An 18,025-nucleotide genomic window follows, 5' to 3' on the forward strand; every position below is an offset into this window, starting at 1 on the left:
TGAACTACCCTTTTATTTACCGTGTCATAAGTCCTCGCTCTCTGATCTTCCTTTTTAAACATTTGACATGGAGCATCCAGCGATATAATCTTTCATTATTAAAATTTTGTTGGATTTCAGTAGCCTGTATTAAAAACATTCTGTATCTGAGTCGAACAAAGTCTGTGCCTTAGGGCTTTAAAGGAAAAAAAAAAAAAAGAAGCTGGCAAGGCTGTAAAAGTCCACTTGCTCTTGCCAAAATGTGGGGAGAGAAGATAAGAAAATTTTCTCTTTTTTTCCATACGTAATAAGAGTAAGAAATTAATTCAAATTTCACGCTGCAGACAGCGGAGAGTCGTCTCAGTGAGACTAAAGAGAGTACAACCAGATTCTTTCTCGAGAACATGTCTGAAAATGCTTATTAAAGATTATTGCAAACATTTAGAAACAATTGCTTTGAAATCTGCAGTTGGAGACTAAAGAATAATAATACAATTTGAGTTTATCCATTTCCCTGCCACCGTTTCATGATCTGTTGTATACATGATTAAAATGTTTCAGGAATTCTTTAAGCTCTAGCAAGTTGCATAAAGCTCATGAGAACATAGAATTTAGTTTTTGAAAAGTGTGTCCATACACTGTGCAGTATATAATCGCAATACTAGGTCAGGACTGCATAAATTACTGCTTCAATGCAGCCTGATATAGAGGGAATCGGCCTGTCACTTTCCTGTGGTTTCCAGGAAGCCCAGGTTGCCTTAAAGGGGAGGAATTATGTACTTTCCAGGCACATAGTGCAATTTAATAGCACAGTCTCACTGTTAACCACTGCAGTAATGCATGTTTTCGATGATAATATATGCTCTGTTTTGTTGTTTTTCTCTCCTCCTTTAGCTACTGTTGAATTCCGATCCTCTATGGATGGCAGTATTTGCCCTCAGGAACCCTCCATGAAGACCTCTATGGTCCTGCCCATCAAGAAATCTGTATCTTTTCCAAATGACCATCAGGAGACCCCAGCCAAGCCCCCACTTTACCACAAGCAGCCTCCTGCCCTGCCTCCAAAGCCTTTCTCTAGGATCCCAAACCATAGCACAGGTCAGTCGAATGTTTCCTTGGGATTTGCTGCCTTAATTATAAGCTTGCCTCGTCATCTTATAATGACGAGGCTAGCTTAACAGTTCATGACCGGTGACTGCTCGTTCCTAATGCTGTACCTGCACCACACATGCTCATAGGATTATAGTAGTCTCATTAAAGTCCCCTGCAGTTAACTCAGCTGGGCTCTCACTGTCATTACCAATCTGTTGGTGCAGGAAGAGCCATTTTTCTGGCCTAATTCCCACTCCCTCTGCATTGACGTTGGTAGCCATGTGTGACCATTTACAACCTTTGTTCATCCCTCTTTTTTTGGCAGTTTTTAAGAGATTTGATTCAACCACATCCTAAATTTTATGTATTCCCTTTTCTCCCTGTTGTTTTTGTTTTGCTCAAGATTCTTGCCAGCCAATGAAGTTGCCCTGCATGCCCGGGGCAAAGCACTCCCCACCCTTGCCTCCTAAGAAAGTGATGATCTGCGTGCCTCCAGGCGGGCTGGACTCCTCGCCGTCACCTTCCCTAAACCCCCTTAGCACGCTCCCGCCAAAGTGCGCGCCTCCCCAGGGTTTGTCATCTCACCACGGCACGCTTCTGCCCTCCCAGCTCGCCGGGCTTCACCAGAGCCACGGCCACCCGCTCCAGCTCCAATACGGCGGCCTGCACGCCCCCAGCCGCATCATAGAGGAGCTCAATAAAACCCTGGCACTATCCATGCAGCGGTTTGAAAGGTCAGCTTCTGTCTTGTTAAATCTGTCTGGGGGGAGGAAAGGATGGATTAGGAGTTGATGTTGGTCTAACTTCCTGTATAACCTGATTCACAGTGTCTTAGTTGGATTTGACTGAACTTTGCTGAACATGTGTGCTAACTGAAACATAATTTAAAGCCAATAAGTCTGTAGTCCTCTAACTAGCATTAATCCTCTCTAAAAAGAAAAAAAATACCCCACAACATTTATTAACTGCAGAAAAAAAAAACAACAAAAAAACAGTTTTCCGGTTTTGAATTTTTCTGTCCATTTGTTGGCACTGAGTTCACTGTTAACTTATTTTCCAAAGTATCTTCTGTTTTCATTGAGGTCGCATCCTGGCAGCTCTGTTGCTCTGTTGTACAGGTCTAAATCAGCACACTGCCTCTCAGGGCAGCCTGCCCTGGTTTTTTTTCAGTGAAATGTGTGTATGTGTGGGCACAAGCGCATGGAGTAGGCGTCCCTCCAGCAGTTTGGCCTGACATAACATGACCAGCTGCTCTTGACGAGAGCCGAGCTTCTTCATGTTTGGAGAAGAGTGACACGGTAGTAGATTGGACATTATGTAACCTCTTGCATTAGGATCTCTGTTTTTTCACCAGAGCTGTTTGGGCAGGGATAAGGAAGTAATGCTCCTGACAGAGCTCACAATTAGTCTAAAAGCTTGGAGTGGTTGCATAAGAGTGGCTCATCATAAGAAGCTTCAACCAGACTGTTTATTAATCATTCTGTCATATATGCAGCTGGTTAACCTGTGATGCCTCAGGAAACGGAAGTTTATTCTTCAGGATTTCTTTTGAATTACTTGGACAGGTTTTTACCTTATTGTGGCAGAATCTCAGGGTTCTTAGTCTGGAAAAGTATAGGAGTTAAGCAAAGTGTTTTCCAGACTTGAATTTGTATAGAAAAAGAATCGGAGCATAGAAAAAGTTAGTATTTCCACACTTTGCCTCCTGTATTAATGTTGAATTTTTCCATATGCCCATTTCCTTGTCCATTTGTCTTTTTATTCATAGGTCTGTTTCTTTTATTCATAGGTCTGTTTCTGTCCTTCTGTTTCTGTTCTTCTGTCCGTCCATTTCTCTATTTGCCTGTTTGTGCCTGGCCATCTTTCCAACTGTTTGTCCTTTTCTCCAGCCATCAATCCATTTATTTGTCCTTCCACCTCTCATGATGTTTGTCCCTCTGTCCATTTGTTTGTCCGTCCATTGATCCATTATCCACTGCTTTGTTCATTTGTCTGATGATCCATCGTTTTGTTTGTTTGTCCTTCCATTTGTTACTCGTAGTCTGTCAATTTGTCTGTTGAGCCATTTTGCCTTTCTCTCATCGGTCAGTTTTTTTTTAATTTTCATTCGTCAATTTATCTGCATTTATTTGACTTCCCAATGTCCATACATCTTTCAGTTTGATTGGACGGCCTTTCTCATCACTACAGAAAATGTCTGCTGTATATTCATAGTCATGTAGTGATAGAATGAAAGCTTAACAAGCAGCATGTTGTATTTCAATGTGCTTTTATATATTTTTTTTGTTGAGGCTTTCTTACTAACACATAGGTTTAATAAATTGAATAAATAAAATCAAATATAAGGTTTACCAAAGAAATTCCATCTTTTGTTCGTTTAACATGTCACTCTATATCAAAAATGCTTTTCTTTAATAAGACCAGATGATTAAACTCTAATAAAAATAAAATTTATAACAAAATTTCCTTTTTCATCCATAGCTCTGCTTTACTGGGCAGTGTTCAGTGTGCTCCCTTGGACAGGAGAGAAGTGCCATCAGTAATAATCGAGTACGAAGACGACAAGGAGAATATGCCCAACGAGTCTGATTACGAAGACCTGCCCAGTATGTACAAGGATGAAGAGGATGATGTGGATGACGATGAGGAAGATGATGAAGACGACGACTCCATATTCACAAGTGAGCGAGGCTGTAGCTTATATTGATCAAGTTTTTAAACTCGGATCAATTACCAGGGACATTTAAGGCCCTTGTAATGGATCGGTGGTGGTAAGATGTTATAATCAGGATAATTATATATGTTTTGAAATTAAAATTCGTGTCACCCTCCCTTCTAATGTAAGAGCAACTATGGGGTCTTTCAGGAGAAAGACATTTACTACTGAATGTGCTGTGTATGCCGTAAACTTTCACGTTTGGGCTCAAAATGAAAGAACTTTAAATCATTAATATGGCCTTTTTGTTTTTAAAGGTACTCTGGCTAAGAAAGTGCTACGAAAAGATTCTCTGGCCATCAAGCTGAGCAATCGTCCATCAAAAAGAGAGCTGGAGGAGAAAAACATCTTGCCTATGCAGACAGATGAGGAGAGGCTGGAATCAAGACAGCAAATAGGCACCAAACTCACAAGGTGAATTGTACTTTAACCTAAATACAATTACTTTACACCTACTACAACTTTTTATATGATTTCAACTTATGGGCAATGGCTCACTGTGCTGACAGAACTGCAATGGGATCTAAAACGGATCTCGCTCTGTTTTTTTTCAAACTCTATTTTTGTCCTTTTGCTTTTTCATCTTGTCTTCTAAACATTTGATAAGGAGACATGCTTTATCTCGTTAAGAAGTCTCTGAAAATGGAGCTGACCTAATTTCAGTGATGCATCCTCCCTCCCTTTTTGTCTCCTTCTCTTGTCTTCTCTCCAGTGTGTGCTCACTATCTCTCTCCTCTTTCTTCCTCCTGCCTGACTTCCTCCCTCGCTCACTGAATCACCACGGTGATGCATGTGCCAAACTAGCTCCACTCCAGTTTTTCACAACAGTGAAATGAAAATCTTTTTTTTTTTTTTTTTTTCTCATACCAGCAATTTTACAATCTCACATGATGCTGGAGCTGATTCTTTAAACCACACAAATGAGTATTTATCTTCTGAGCTCATACGGTGGTGTGAAAATGTGTTTGTCCTCTTCCTGATTTCCTATTGTTTTGCATGTTTAATTTAAATATTAGTCAAAGACAACATAAGTAAACACTAAGTGCAGTTTTTAAATTATGGTGTTTATTATTAAAGAAGAAACAACTTATAAGGTTTTCTGTGAAAAAAATAAATAAAAAATTGCCCGTACCCCCTGTTAAAACATAGCTTAAATGTGGTTTATCACACCTTTATCACCCAGGCAAGATTACTGCCCCACCTGTTCTCAACCAATACATCACTTAAATAGGACCTGCCTGACAAAGTAAAGTACATCAGATGATCCTCAAAAGTTAGGCATCATGCCAAGATCCAAAGAAATTCAGTAACAAATGGTAAATGGCCTCTATTGCCTTGTATGGCGTTTCACAGTACCTGCAATCAGTCACCCGTTCATGCGCACATTCACACCCTGATGGTGGTGAGCTACCACGCTGCACCACTGGGGCTGCCATGCACCTGCGCCATTGGGCCCTCTGATCACCATCAGCAGAAAAGGCGTGTGAATTGTCTTGCCCGAGGACTCAACAATGGAGACAGACAGAGCAGGGATTGAAAGTCCTTGATATGGACCAAATTCTCTGAGGAGTATTTGTAATACCGTGTTGAATCTATGCCTCAAATAAGACAGTTCTTAAGGCAAAGTGGGGTGCAAAGACAAGCTGTACCTAAAGGAGCTTGTCTAGAGTTTATTGCTCTGAAAGTTATGTAAGAACATGATTATCCTTGTATCTTTTTTTACATGACTTTGTCTCCTCAGATGTTAGCTCTAATAAAGGCGTTTTATTTATATTTATATAGCGTCTGATTTGCCCTATGCTAGATCAAAGCAAGTGTATGGTATGGCTCTTGATGATTTTAATTACTGCATTGCGTTGATGAATTCTCATACATTCAGTTGGACACCGGTTCGGTAGGTTTAGGCATGCCCCTGTCAAGCTGCTGTTAGGTTTCGCATTTAATCTTTTAATGGTGTCAATTGAGCCACCGCTGTGTTGAAAGCATTTGAAAAGTAAAAACTAAAAAAGGTTCTGAAGTTATTTGTATTTTATTCAGTTTGGGACCAAGTCGAGGTGTTTCATTCTAAATCTCATTGTCAGTTGTGGAAGAACTTGCTCTGTGAATGTCAACTACTTAACTTTCCAGGGACTTGCTGTCAAAAATCTAGAGAATAAATACACGGAAGAGAAAAGAGGGAGCCAAGTTTTTCTGAGCTGCACTTGCCATACTCATACTAAGTAGGGCACTTCTTGGCCTTAATTGTATCTAAAATTAATGTTGTTGGATGTTGGATTTTGGCTTGAGGTTTAGCACCTGATTACAATAGTGTTTAACTGAAGTTAGATCTGATGACTGCTGAGATATATGCGTTGGTTCATGAAACCAGGCAGAAATCATGTTTTCCCTTTGAAATAGGATGTTATTCCATTAGATTTACCTTTTGAATAGTCACCTAAATCAACTGAAAAATGGAAAACAACAATAATGTACCCATTAGTCACCTACACCATGCTTCATTGTTACTAATGGGTACGTGGTTGTTTAAGCAACAATTCTGTACCCATTAGAACATGCAAAAAGAGAATGCAGACATATGATCAACATAATGATGATCAGCAAAAAAATTTTGATCGCTCAAAACATGCAATCAATGACTGGTTGGTAGGCATCCGCCAAGAAACTGCCCCCCAGGCCACTTGTACCATTTCACCAGTAGCAGCAGCTTCCATGGGTCGATGGATTTGTGCTGTCGACACCAAATTCTAACTACATTGTCTGCAGCCTCAGCAAAAATAAAACTTTATCATATGCAGACTAAAGTGCATATTTTCAGACTTCAGCTGTTTTTATTTTTATTTCACTTTTTTGGTGAGCTTGGGCGCAGTACAGCCTCGGCTGAATGATCTTAGCTGACAGCAATGGAACTGGACGTGCTCTTCCACTGTTGCAGCTCATCTACTCAAGTGCTAGACATGTGCATTTTGAGAATCTGAACTGCTCAATTGTCAAGATCTGTTATCTGAGGATTAGCAGACATTGTGTCTGCGGGAAGTAGCCCTGGCTGTTCTGCTCTGTCGCTGTTTATGGGAGGCTTTTTTCCCCCTACTGAACTTAGTTTTGCAATGTGTTGCTTTTGCCTTACACTGAGAGTGGATGAAAATCAAGATGTTTACAGATTCAAACCAGTCTGACATTAGTCTTTTAATGTGCTGCTTGTTTGAGAGCAAAAGAGAACAAAGGTCTTGAACTTCACTTTCACATATTGTCAGATTCCAACGACAAAATTGTATGAATTTTTTTAACAAATTTTCTTGTATGTGTTGGGCCAACATAAAGCAGAAAATAATTGTGACGTAAAAGAAACTAATGCATGCAGTTATGCATGTCCTTTTGTTTACATAGTAGATTAATCAAAGTCAGACGGGAAGGAACGAATCTGCTAGCAAACGTTTGAAAGTCTTGTCACAGATTCTCAGTTGGATTTTGGTATGGTCTTTGACTAGGCCATTCTAGCAAATGGATACAAGTTGATCTGACTTTATGTTTGGGTTATTGTAGGGTTAGAAGGGTAAACTCCAACATCAAACTGAAGCCTTTATTTCAGAATTTCATTTTGTTGAACTTGGTCAGTTTTCATATAAACTCTTCCCATCTTCTCTGTCCCTGCTGAAGAAAGACATGATGCTGCCACCACTATGTTCCACTGGGATGGTGTATTTCTTTACACCAGGCTATTGTTCAGTGGTAGCCAAACATAACATATGCATGCTAAAGGTTTACTTTTGATCTTCATGGGTCTATTCTGACCCCTACATGCTCTGTGGTAAATTAAACAATATTACATCTGGCTTTGTTTTAAGAAAAGGTTTGTTTCTGTCCCTCATATTCCCCCACATGAGTTGTCAATTTTCTTCCAGAGTTACCATGGGCCACTTGGCTGCTTCTGTGGTTAATCTTGAATGGCCAGTAGGTTTAGAAGGACAACCATGTCTGTGTATGTTTGCTATTTTTCACAGCTTCCTTTTTCAGAAGGTGAACATGAGTATGCTCCATAAAATATTCAGAGCAGAGAATATTGTTGTTGTTTTTTAATCATGAGCCACTATTTAAACAAATTCTTAACTTTATCCTTGTCTACTGTATTCCTTGGTCTTCATAAGCATCTCTAACAAACATTTGAGGTCTTCAAAGAACATCTGTAGTTATGCTGATATTAAAATACTCACATCTATTACCTTAGTGACACCTTTAGACAACTGGTTGCACTGGATTTTATGTGCAGATATTAGAAGAACGGGAGCTGAATACAAATGAACGTCTCAGTCTTCAGATTTATATTTGTAACAGATTTTGAAAACTGATTTTATTCTGCTTCACAAATATGTGATGTTTTTTGTAGGAATATTAAAACATCCTTATGAAATCCATTGAAGCTGTGGTTACAAAATGTGGAAAAAGTTCAAGGAGGGAAAAAAAAGGTTTTGCAGGACAGTCAAATATCAGTTTTAAAGCCATTGGGTTCCTTTTACCAGTGTTTTCTATATATGTAAATCCAAATTCACCTGAAGATTTTCAAAATGTAATCATCACATGACTATTGCAAAGTGGATGAAAGCTTTTGCCATTTTGCGCACTGTTTTTTTTTAAGGGGTTGGGGGCCTGAGCTTTTGTAGTGGGTAATGTTCTGACAGTGCATGTGTTTCTTGTCAGGCGCTTGAGCCAGAGACCAACAGCAGAGGAACTAGAGCAAAGGAACATCCTCAAACGTAAGTGTTAGAATTTTCCCCAAACTGAATTTTATGAATTTGTAGATTCATAAAAATAAAATGACATCAACATTTACTTTGGCCATCCGGGAACCCCATTTTTCATGCAGTTCAGCAGTTTGACATGGTTATGCGATTGACAAACATTTGCTGCTTTGTTCCTCCTTGGTCATTCGTTTTGTCGTGTAGCAGGCATGCAGCAGGACTCCCTGAGAAACCGTGTCTACAGAGACCTGTGTCTTAGTTCAGGCGTACACCGTATCAGCGAGAAGCAGCTCTGTTGCCTGGGACTTTGCCGCTTTCACATCAAAGACAAGCTTACCAGCAGTTCCTGCTTTCCCAGGGGCTCCTGCATGATAGGCAGAGCACAGAAGGAAAGCACAAATGAGTGATAAATCCATTGCTTCTGCACACACACCAACACCAAGGTTAAACAAACGGCTTTTTTCTCTGTTTTAGTAAGGAGCCATCTAGAATACAGAAGCAGCGACAGCAGTGCATACATGTTGAGCACTAGTACATGTTTGACTGGCGGCGCTTTTGCAAACAGGGTTCCAGGAGGATTCTTGTTGACGGTTGTTTCTGTAACTGCCTCCTGAGTTTGATGTTTTTGTGCATGTGATGTGGTGAAAATCTACAGTGGACCACTCGCTAAATTAAAACTACTGGCCCCGTAAAACACAGAGAGGACTTGAAAGGAACAAAGCAATAATTGTCTCCCCAAACCCAAGTCAAACAGCATTACGGTCAATAACTGAACTATTTAAAGCAAACACTGGAAGTATTTTCCAGTCAAGTGTCATTCTAATGAGCCACTTTCTATAAATAGTGTTTATATCCCTTCAACAGTTTCATTAAAATCCCACAAAGAGCCTCCTTTTTGTATCTGCCTGCTGTAAAGTAAACCAGCTTCTCTTAATCTCTGCAGCTCGCAATGAGCAGGAAGAGATGGAGGAAAAGAGGGAAATAAAACGAAGGCTGACACGAAAGGTGAGTCTGAAATAGCTCTGAAGGTGCAAACTCACACTTGCTGTTCAAATCACTGAAGGGAGCAAATGAAAGGTCAGGATAAATAAACACTGAGAACAGTAAAAAAAAATCTTGTCTTTTACAGGGCTGGCATTATGTTTTTTTTTTTTGTTGTTGTTGATGTTGTTTTCCTTTTTTAGCTTTTTCACAGGTTAGCCTTGTGTCCTTGCTGCCCTTGCTCCTTCAGCATGTTGGCTTCCAAATATTTTGACCCCATAGAGAGGTGTTGTTCCCCTCAATGTTGTTTATACAGCAACACTTTCTGCTCACCAGCAGACACACTTCACTGGAGTAGAATCTCTAATGTTGTTGAGCTAAGATGCTGAGCTGAGCTGAAATAAAACCAAGTTAAAGAAATATTAATCAATTAGCATTTTTTTAAGAGAATCTAAATGTTTGGGTTTCCAAACATGGTATCTAATAAATGAAATGTCTACTGTAAGAAAGTGTTTGAATTAAGTCAATGTAATATTAAAGTGGAGCATAATTATACTTTTAAGGTTAATTTAGTACTATATAGTGACAAATAACTCTGAATTCTTCTTTGCAAACAATAGTTGGGAAGAAAAACACTCCCAACTGGTGGTGTGAACACTTTGCTCCTTCAGAACCAGTTAAGTGAAAAGAAAGTGAAGCAGTAAGAGTGACAAAAAATACACTGTCCTTTGAAGTTGACTAACATTAGTCCCTCAGACTAATGTTAGTCAGAAGTACTTTGGTGAAAAACTCTCTCTGCAATGAGATACGGTGGTGGCTGCCCTTAAGGATTTGGGGACTTTTTTTCCCAGCAGAGACAGGGAAGCTGGTCAGGACTAATTGGAACATGGCAGGAGGTAAACACAGGCCAGTCTTGAAAGACAACTCTTTAAGGACTGCAAAAGGACATGAGACTGGGGCAGGTGTTCAGCTGCCAGCGGAACAACAACAACTGAAAACATGCAGTCAGAACTAAACTGAAATGGTTTAAATCAAATTATTACACATATCTGTTAGAATGGACCAGTCAGAGTTCAAGTACTAAATATTATTGAGAATTTGTCACAGTTATAAAAATACACAGGTTCTTTAGTTGACAAACTTGAGGCTTAAATTTCCCTTTGACCTAGAGTTCTTCTTGTTATTTTAGTCAGCATGTAGTTCTGTAAATAATAAAAACAAAATGTGAAAATAAAAATGTATTCCTTATTCTGAAGGGGATTCCACCAGAAACCTGATTTCTAAAAACACCGGTTCCTATTCTGCATTAAAACTTCTGGGAATCTTAGGGATGAATTCTTAGGATGATTGTTTTGAAAGTTTAAGTTGACTTGGATAAACCTTTTTATTAATATCAGTGAAGTGTGTTATCATTTGCAGACTTTTAAATAGCAAGATATATTTTTACATCCGTTTGAGTACAGTAACAGACCATAAACGGTCATTATTTCTCAGGTAAAAGATGTTGATTACGATGCTGAAGAATACTGTAGTTTTGCAATGTTTATAATGTAATTTTTCTAGTTGGTTGGTTTATAACCAATTAGAATAAAAGAATAGCTGAAGTATCCTATTTTTTTATTAACCGAATTCTATTTCTTAAATACCTGAACTTTCGCCTGGTCATTTAAGGTGATTAGAATTTTTTTCAAATAGATGTTTTTAAAGATGATGCACAAGATTTAAAATTTGAAGGTCTTGTCCAGAATAGCATGATTTGTAGAACTCTGTTATCCATATAATTCGCAAGTCTTCCTTTTGTGAGCTTGATTATATAAAAAGTCTTGAGGTCCGTCTAATCCAGCAGCTTCAAATAGATTTACATTATTCTGTTTCATAAGATTTTTTTTTTCTTCCTGTTCTAGTTGAGCCAGAGGCCCACTGTAGAGGAGCTGAGACAAGCCAAAATTCTTATCAGATTCAGTGACTATGTAGAGGTCTCGGATGCCCAGGACTATGACCGGCGAGCCGACAAACCCTGGACCCGACTCACGGCAGCTGATAAGGCTAGTATTACTTTGGCTATTTTAATTAAACTAATGTAATCTTTTAATGTTTTTAACCTAAATTTTATTCTGTTCAAATTGAAGTTGAGCTTCCTCATGGCTGCTTCACATGATGTAGCCCCTGACGCAGGCGAACCATGACTCAGCTAGATTTAATGTTTCTCCTGTCTTGTAGTGTCATGTTCCACTTCAGCTGTTTTGTTTCTGAAAGCGAGTAAACATCCTGAAGCGGTGCGGCTGCTGACTGTCCACCGATCTACGCCGCTGACTTTTAATGAGAGCCAGACTTGTGCTGAGCGCATCTTTTGCCTTCTTTCAGTTTGCTGACTCGTGACTCAGAGCTCCCCAGGTCACACCTGAGGAACTCTTGAGAACATCATAGGGAATCAGCATTTTTATTACGCAACTAAGTCCTTTACATAAGAGAATAATTGGATAAACCACGCTTCGGGACCCCTAACCATGGTGCTATTCTGCTGACGTTTTCCTCTCCTTTTTCTTTCATTGGGTAAAGAATTTTTGTTCTGCTGTCCTCAGTACTTGCTCCCTGAGGCCCTAGATGTCCCCTTGAGTCATGTTAAATAGTAAAGCAATAACATCACCTTGCTGGATTGCCGTCACACATAACATTTTAAATTGGATTTAAAGTCCCCCTGGCAAACCGATTTATGTCCTGAACTTTTCCACTGCTGAAGACGTATCTCATAAAGGCAGTAATTCAGCGGACATGGACTTCTGACGCAGTAATACGGTGCTCAGTATGTGAGCTGGGTTCAGAACTTCTCAGAGGATGGATCATTAGCAGAGGGTGAGGGCTGATGTGATTTGCTTAATTAACAAGCATACTAAAACCACTACTGAACTACTACTGCTGAAACCTAGCTTTGATATTTGCTTTTATGCCATTGTCTAAGAACCACAATTCCTTAGCACAGTGGTTCCCAAAGTGTGGGGTGCACCCCCCAGGGGGGGCGCAGTAGCCTACTATTGCAGGGGGGGAGGGCGGGCGGGCGCTGGAAGCAGTATGGATGAATGAAAAGAAAAAAAAAAACTGTTACACAAAAGTGTTTCACCGTAAAGATGGTTTGTAGTGTGTTTTGTTTCAACCTGAAGTGTGACATAAACTTCAGTGGAGTTTGAAAACAAAATTTGTGTATAGGTTTATGTCTGGTTGAGCGATGTGTGTGCCCAGTTGATTTTTGTTTTATTCTTTTTTGTGGGGAATTTTATTGTAATCCATGGGAAAGGGGTGTTGGGGTGGGGGGAAGGGAAGCTTTGGGAACCATTGGGGGAGCCCAGAAGAAAATCTTTTGGGAACCACTGCCTTAGCATAAATGTGATGTTTAGGAGCTGAACTCAAGAGTCATCAAAATAAGACCAAAAAGTAAAATGTATTTCATAAACCTGCACACACAAGCATTTACAGTTTGGGTGACCTGAATTATAAATTGACTGAGTTTACTCATATGATTCCATCTCCACATTCAAAACCCCTGGAATATATATATATATATATATATATATATATATATATATATATATATATATATATATTTGTGTAGGACCACCATTTTCACCTGAAATTGTACTAAAAGAATACATTTGACATTAATTGATTATAAAACGCCACATGTATTGGCACTGTTAAACAATTCTTATTAAATAAATGTAATTCGCAAACTATAAGTTGATCAAAGTGTTGAGAAACTTGTAATTAGTAATCTATGACTTACTGTTTAACAAACCTATACTTATTATATAACACTGAGGCCCATTTACCTTAGCCACTGTTAAAAATAGGAAAGGGGAGAGAACATGACATGCCAATGAATCATATGTGTGTGTGAATGAATGGCTGTGGCTATTGTAGAGGGTCTACATTTCTTTGTGTTTTTTAGGCATGTTGAATTTTCTAAATTTATTCATAGAGGCATAATTGGACCAGAAAAGGACTGCTTATCATATTAGGGCTCATGATTGTCTGCAGAGGGAAAATATGTGGGTCTTATGGTGTGTGGAAAGAGAACTCAGTGGAATTGTTCATGGTCTTGAGTGAAGTATAAATAATGCATGAAGTGCACAAAAAAGTGTTGGAATACATGGCTTAGAGACTGCAGAGTTTTTTTTCTGAAAAGCTATTGCTCCTTTTCTGAATCTTATTTCATGTCTACAGGCAGCAATCAGGAAAGAACTCAATGATTTTAAGAGCAACGAGATGGAAGTCCATGAGTCCAGTCGTCATTTAACCAGGTAATTAGAGGAATTCATTTTGCATCTGACTTTCCTTACATTATTGCACCCCTCATCCCTATTGTTACAGTATCTTGCAGAAGTATTTGTTACCCTTGAACCTTTTCAGACTTTGTTACATTTAAGCCATAAACTTTACATTTTAAAGTGTGGGATCAACACAAAGTAGGGCTTGATTGTGAAGTGCAAGGAAAGGTTTATACAACAGTCAAAGTTCTTCACAAATAAAAATCAGAAAATTGTAGTGTGCATTTGTTTTCAGCCCTTTGTACTTGAACTTAAAAACCCTAAGCAAGATCTTGTGCAACCAGTTTCTTTCTGCAGTCATCCAGTTGGTAAATACTCCACTTTTGTGTAATGTAATTTCAGTATAGTATTTTGTGAAAGTGTGTTAGAGGTCGTGGGGCTGTTTGATGCTGGATTAGGTTACAAAACCATCTAATAAGCTTTGGATGTCTCACACGACCCTGCTTGTTCCATTGTCTGAAAATAGAAAGATTGGGTCACTGCTGCAAACCCACCAAGATATAGCTGTCCGCCAAAACGTGCTGCCCAGTCAAGGAGACATTAATCAGAGAAACGGTAAGGGTTACTCTGGAGGGCCCTTACAGATCTATAGCTCAGACGGGAGAGTCTGCTTGAAATTCACAAATCTGACCTTTTTGGAAGAGTGGAAAGAAGGAAGCAGATTACCACGATCCATGTAGGGGATACAGTAAATGTGGAAAATGTTGTGCTTGTCAGATGAGACCAATCAGGTCTGAACCTGTCTAGAGGGATGCTTTTTTTATTATTATTTCAGCAGAGACAGAAAAGCCAACCAAAGATGACTGGGAAATGGCTGAAGATAAATGCAGGACAATCTTGGAAAAAAACGTATATGGCTGTGGTCTTTTGCTGCCTCTAACAGAAGACTACAGCGGCAATGGAATGGATTAGATCAAAGGATAAAGTGTTACAAAGGGGCCCAGGGGTCCAGTCCTAAATCCGATAAGCTGCGTCAAGTCTTCCTGTTAACTGATGCTCTCTGTCCATTTTAACTGGGCTTATATCCACTTCACTTATTCACTTTTTCTACTTTGTGTTGATGTTTGTAGTTTTGGGTAATGAATTTGAGCATAGTTTTAATAAAATACCTAAAACATTTTTTTATTTGTTTTTACAGGTTTCACAGACCATAGTAGACCACAACTGTCTCGAGCAATCCAGTCTGCTCCTCTGGAGAACCTTAAGTGCTGGACAGTAAAACGGTGCCCGTCTCTTCAATAAGGCCATGTATTCTGAAATGCCTTTTCAGGATTTACACATCTGAGTCAGCGCTGCACACCAAGATGCTGACAGCCACTGTTCAGTCCCTTATAGTAGCACAAAACAACTCTAGGTAATGCACATTGCCCCTGTAAGGGGCTCATTCAACTGTCTCTTAAACCTCTCTGCTGAGCTCTCAGGCTGGCGCTCAGTGGTGTGGAGACTGGACAGCCGAAAGAGTCCTTGTTTGCAGTTGATTGATACTTGCGGCAAACCTACTTGGGTTCATCAACAACACCAGTTTACTTGTCTCAGTGGACATGTTTTTAATCCCCTCCTCTCCATTAGGCTGTCACTATGAACTCTTTTTAGCTCTTGTGGACAATCCTGAGTGAGGATGGAGAGTTAATTGTTCCAAGCTGATTAAGTGAGAAGAGACTCAATCTCTACTGTTCCTGCTGGGATTTAAGAAAGAAACATAAAGGAGGAAAAGCCTCCAGCATTAGAATCATGTGCAATTTTTTTTTCTTTCTGCTTTTCCCAGACTACAGCGCCCTCTGGAGTTCTGTGAGTCAAATGTAGTCCTGATCCTGCTCCTCCATATGTGCAATTCTAACTGTAACCAGCAATGCTGACATCTAATTGCTAACTGTGAATTTGAGAGTCTGGACAATTGCCAGACTCTCTCCAGATGTATATTTTGTTGATACACAAGAAGGAAAGTTAAATTTAGGGAATTAAAAAATCCTGTTTAGATGACTTTTATTAATGTCTTATGCATTTTACAGTTAAATTTGCAGCTCACAGAAATTTTCTGATTTTAATGTACAACAATCTTGTTTTATTTATTTTTTAGTTGGTCAATTTTTATGTTTTTAATAGAACCACTTCAACCATGAACACCTAATTTAAATTTCTAAAGGCATTCTAGCGCTTTGAAGAGAGTATTAAGTGATTGCTTGCCACATTTCTCTTTTTTATTATTTTTTTTATGTGTGTTGTTTGCTTATGTACGTTTATTCTTGGCTCGAAATGTGCACTGTATTATACACTTTAATTTTATACTCATGTCCCTGAAGCTTTTAACAAAGCAATACCCTTTGTAGAGAGGAGGTTCAGATGAATTCTCCCCACACCATTTGTATGTTTTTTTTTTTCTTTTTCTTTTTTCAGTGCAGACACGTTTCTGTCTTCAGGGTCTAGCAGTTTGTTTTATATGGACGTTTCCTTCAGAGTTTTTGCAGAACAATTTTTCCTTAAAGGACCACGTAAAATCTGCCTGGATAGCTTTACCAACACGTTCGGACAAGGTGCAATGAAAGTGTCATGGTATGTGATGCAGACTGTATTTAACGGGCTCTAACTTTACTCTGTTCTGAGTGACCATTTTGAAGACCTTTTACTGCTTATGTACTTTGTACTGTTAAGAGTTCAGCTTAATTTTTTTTTTTTTTTTTTTTGGATTTGTAAGTTATTTTTTGTTTTTTCTGATAACTGATCCCTAAGCCAGTACTTCAAAACTTATGCTTTTTGCTTATTTTTTATTTTTATGCTGTATTACTTTAAAAGTTGCAAATGAAATTTTCATCAGCAGCGGAGATTAGAATCTGTTCATATTGTGATTCATCTCTGTAAAGGAACATGGGTTCTGTATTATTTTAAAAACCTAAGAAGTGTTGGGTGAACTGATGGTATCTGGGGATGAAAAACATTAAATTTCTTTGTTCTGCATGTGTTTTATATGCCAGAAGAGGGGTGTTGTTCCAGTCATTACTCTTATCAATACCACTTAGTGGAAAACAATCCTGATTTGATTAGGCCATCTCTTCTTACACACACATGCAGTGTTTTATGTTAAATTCACTTTCTGCAGAACTATAGTTGGTCCCCTTTTAAAAAAAAATATTTGCAGATTCAGAAAAATGGAACATTATAGAAATGAACATACACTGTTTTGAAGTTGTTATATCACGACCCGAGCCAGTGGATCAAGCATGAGGTTTGGCATTTTGCTGGAATCAAGGAACATGATATCAGCAATAATCGGTTTCCTTTAACAAGTTGGCGGTGAGACTCAAAGTAGTCTTGTTTTTGTTTTTTGTTTTTTAACTCCTGAAACGCAGAATACCATGTAAGGAACACATCATGCCAATAAAATTCTATTTCTGAATGCATTTAAATAGTGTGACTTGTCATTTTAAGGTATTTAAAAGCCTTAACTTTTAGGCATTTGAATGTACTTTTTAAATTTATTTTTCCTTTGGGACTAATGGAGTACTTTTGAATTATGTAATACATTTTATGCATACTAATGCTAATTTCCAAAAAGCAACTTGCAAACTAATTGCATACTCCATTAATGCCAATATTGATGAGTGGCATAAACCTAATGACCTAGATTTAATATTTGCATCACTAAAGGAGTAAAAATACTTGAACCAGTGAATTACTGATTCTAATTGAAAAATTAAGTGAGGAATCTTTCAGAAAGGTGTCTTTATTATGGCATGTCTGATTTTGACAAATGTGAACACTTGACCCAGCAGAATAGAGTAAATGGGCTTTGACTAAAATAACATTTAAAAGGATAACTTGGGATATTTATTATCAATAAACATTGATAAATGTTACCAACTAAGGAGGGTATTAACACACTGGCATTAGACATTGCTTGCATTTCAAAGAATTATTCACTGAGTTAAACCTGAGGCATTCCAGAGATGTGGTAGGGGACAATTACAACACATCAGGTGTCAATGATTTAAAACAAGGCTTTAATATATTTTTGTTATAGTTCTTAATCCCCAGTTCAATGTTATAAATGGGAGGTTAAATTATTTGCTATAAATAATACCTTGCAAAATTAATCTTACCACTTGTTCCAGATTTTGCTTGTTGCAACCACTGAGCAAAAACTTCAATGTACAGCATTTAGATTTTATGTGAAAACAGTGCATAGTTAAGTGGAGGAAATAGTGCAA

At 38.5% G+C, this 18,025-nt stretch overlaps 1 protein-coding gene across 2 annotated transcripts in view; it reads left to right on the forward strand.

The window, feature by feature from the left end:
- The window catches only part of LOC116721930 (phosphatase and actin regulator 1-like), a 47,676-nt gene extending 30,458 nt beyond the window's left edge, over positions 1-17,218 (forward strand). For both annotated transcript variants that reach the window (XM_032565965.1, XM_032565964.1), the window contains exons 4-12: positions 874-1,077; positions 1,475-1,805; positions 3,553-3,752; positions 4,045-4,201; positions 8,480-8,535; positions 9,464-9,525; positions 11,406-11,546; positions 13,720-13,796; positions 14,962-17,218. In XM_032565965.1, coding sequence (XP_032421856.1) covers positions 874-1,077; positions 1,475-1,805; positions 3,553-3,752; positions 4,045-4,201; positions 8,480-8,535; positions 9,464-9,525; positions 11,406-11,546; positions 13,720-13,796; positions 14,962-14,977 — 1,244 coding nt within the window. In that variant the 3' untranslated portion in view covers positions 14,978-17,218. The remainder of the gene's footprint in view (positions 1-873; positions 1,078-1,474; positions 1,806-3,552; positions 3,753-4,044; positions 4,202-8,479; positions 8,536-9,463; positions 9,526-11,405; positions 11,547-13,719; positions 13,797-14,961) is intronic.
- Positions 17,219-18,025: the final 807 nt, after the last annotated feature.

The sequence above is a fragment of the Xiphophorus hellerii genome, chromosome 6, assembly GCF_003331165.1.
Source record: "Xiphophorus hellerii strain 12219 chromosome 6, Xiphophorus_hellerii-4.1, whole genome shotgun sequence".
In the NCBI taxonomy this organism is placed as follows: Eukaryota; Metazoa; Chordata; class Actinopteri; order Cyprinodontiformes; family Poeciliidae; genus Xiphophorus; species Xiphophorus hellerii.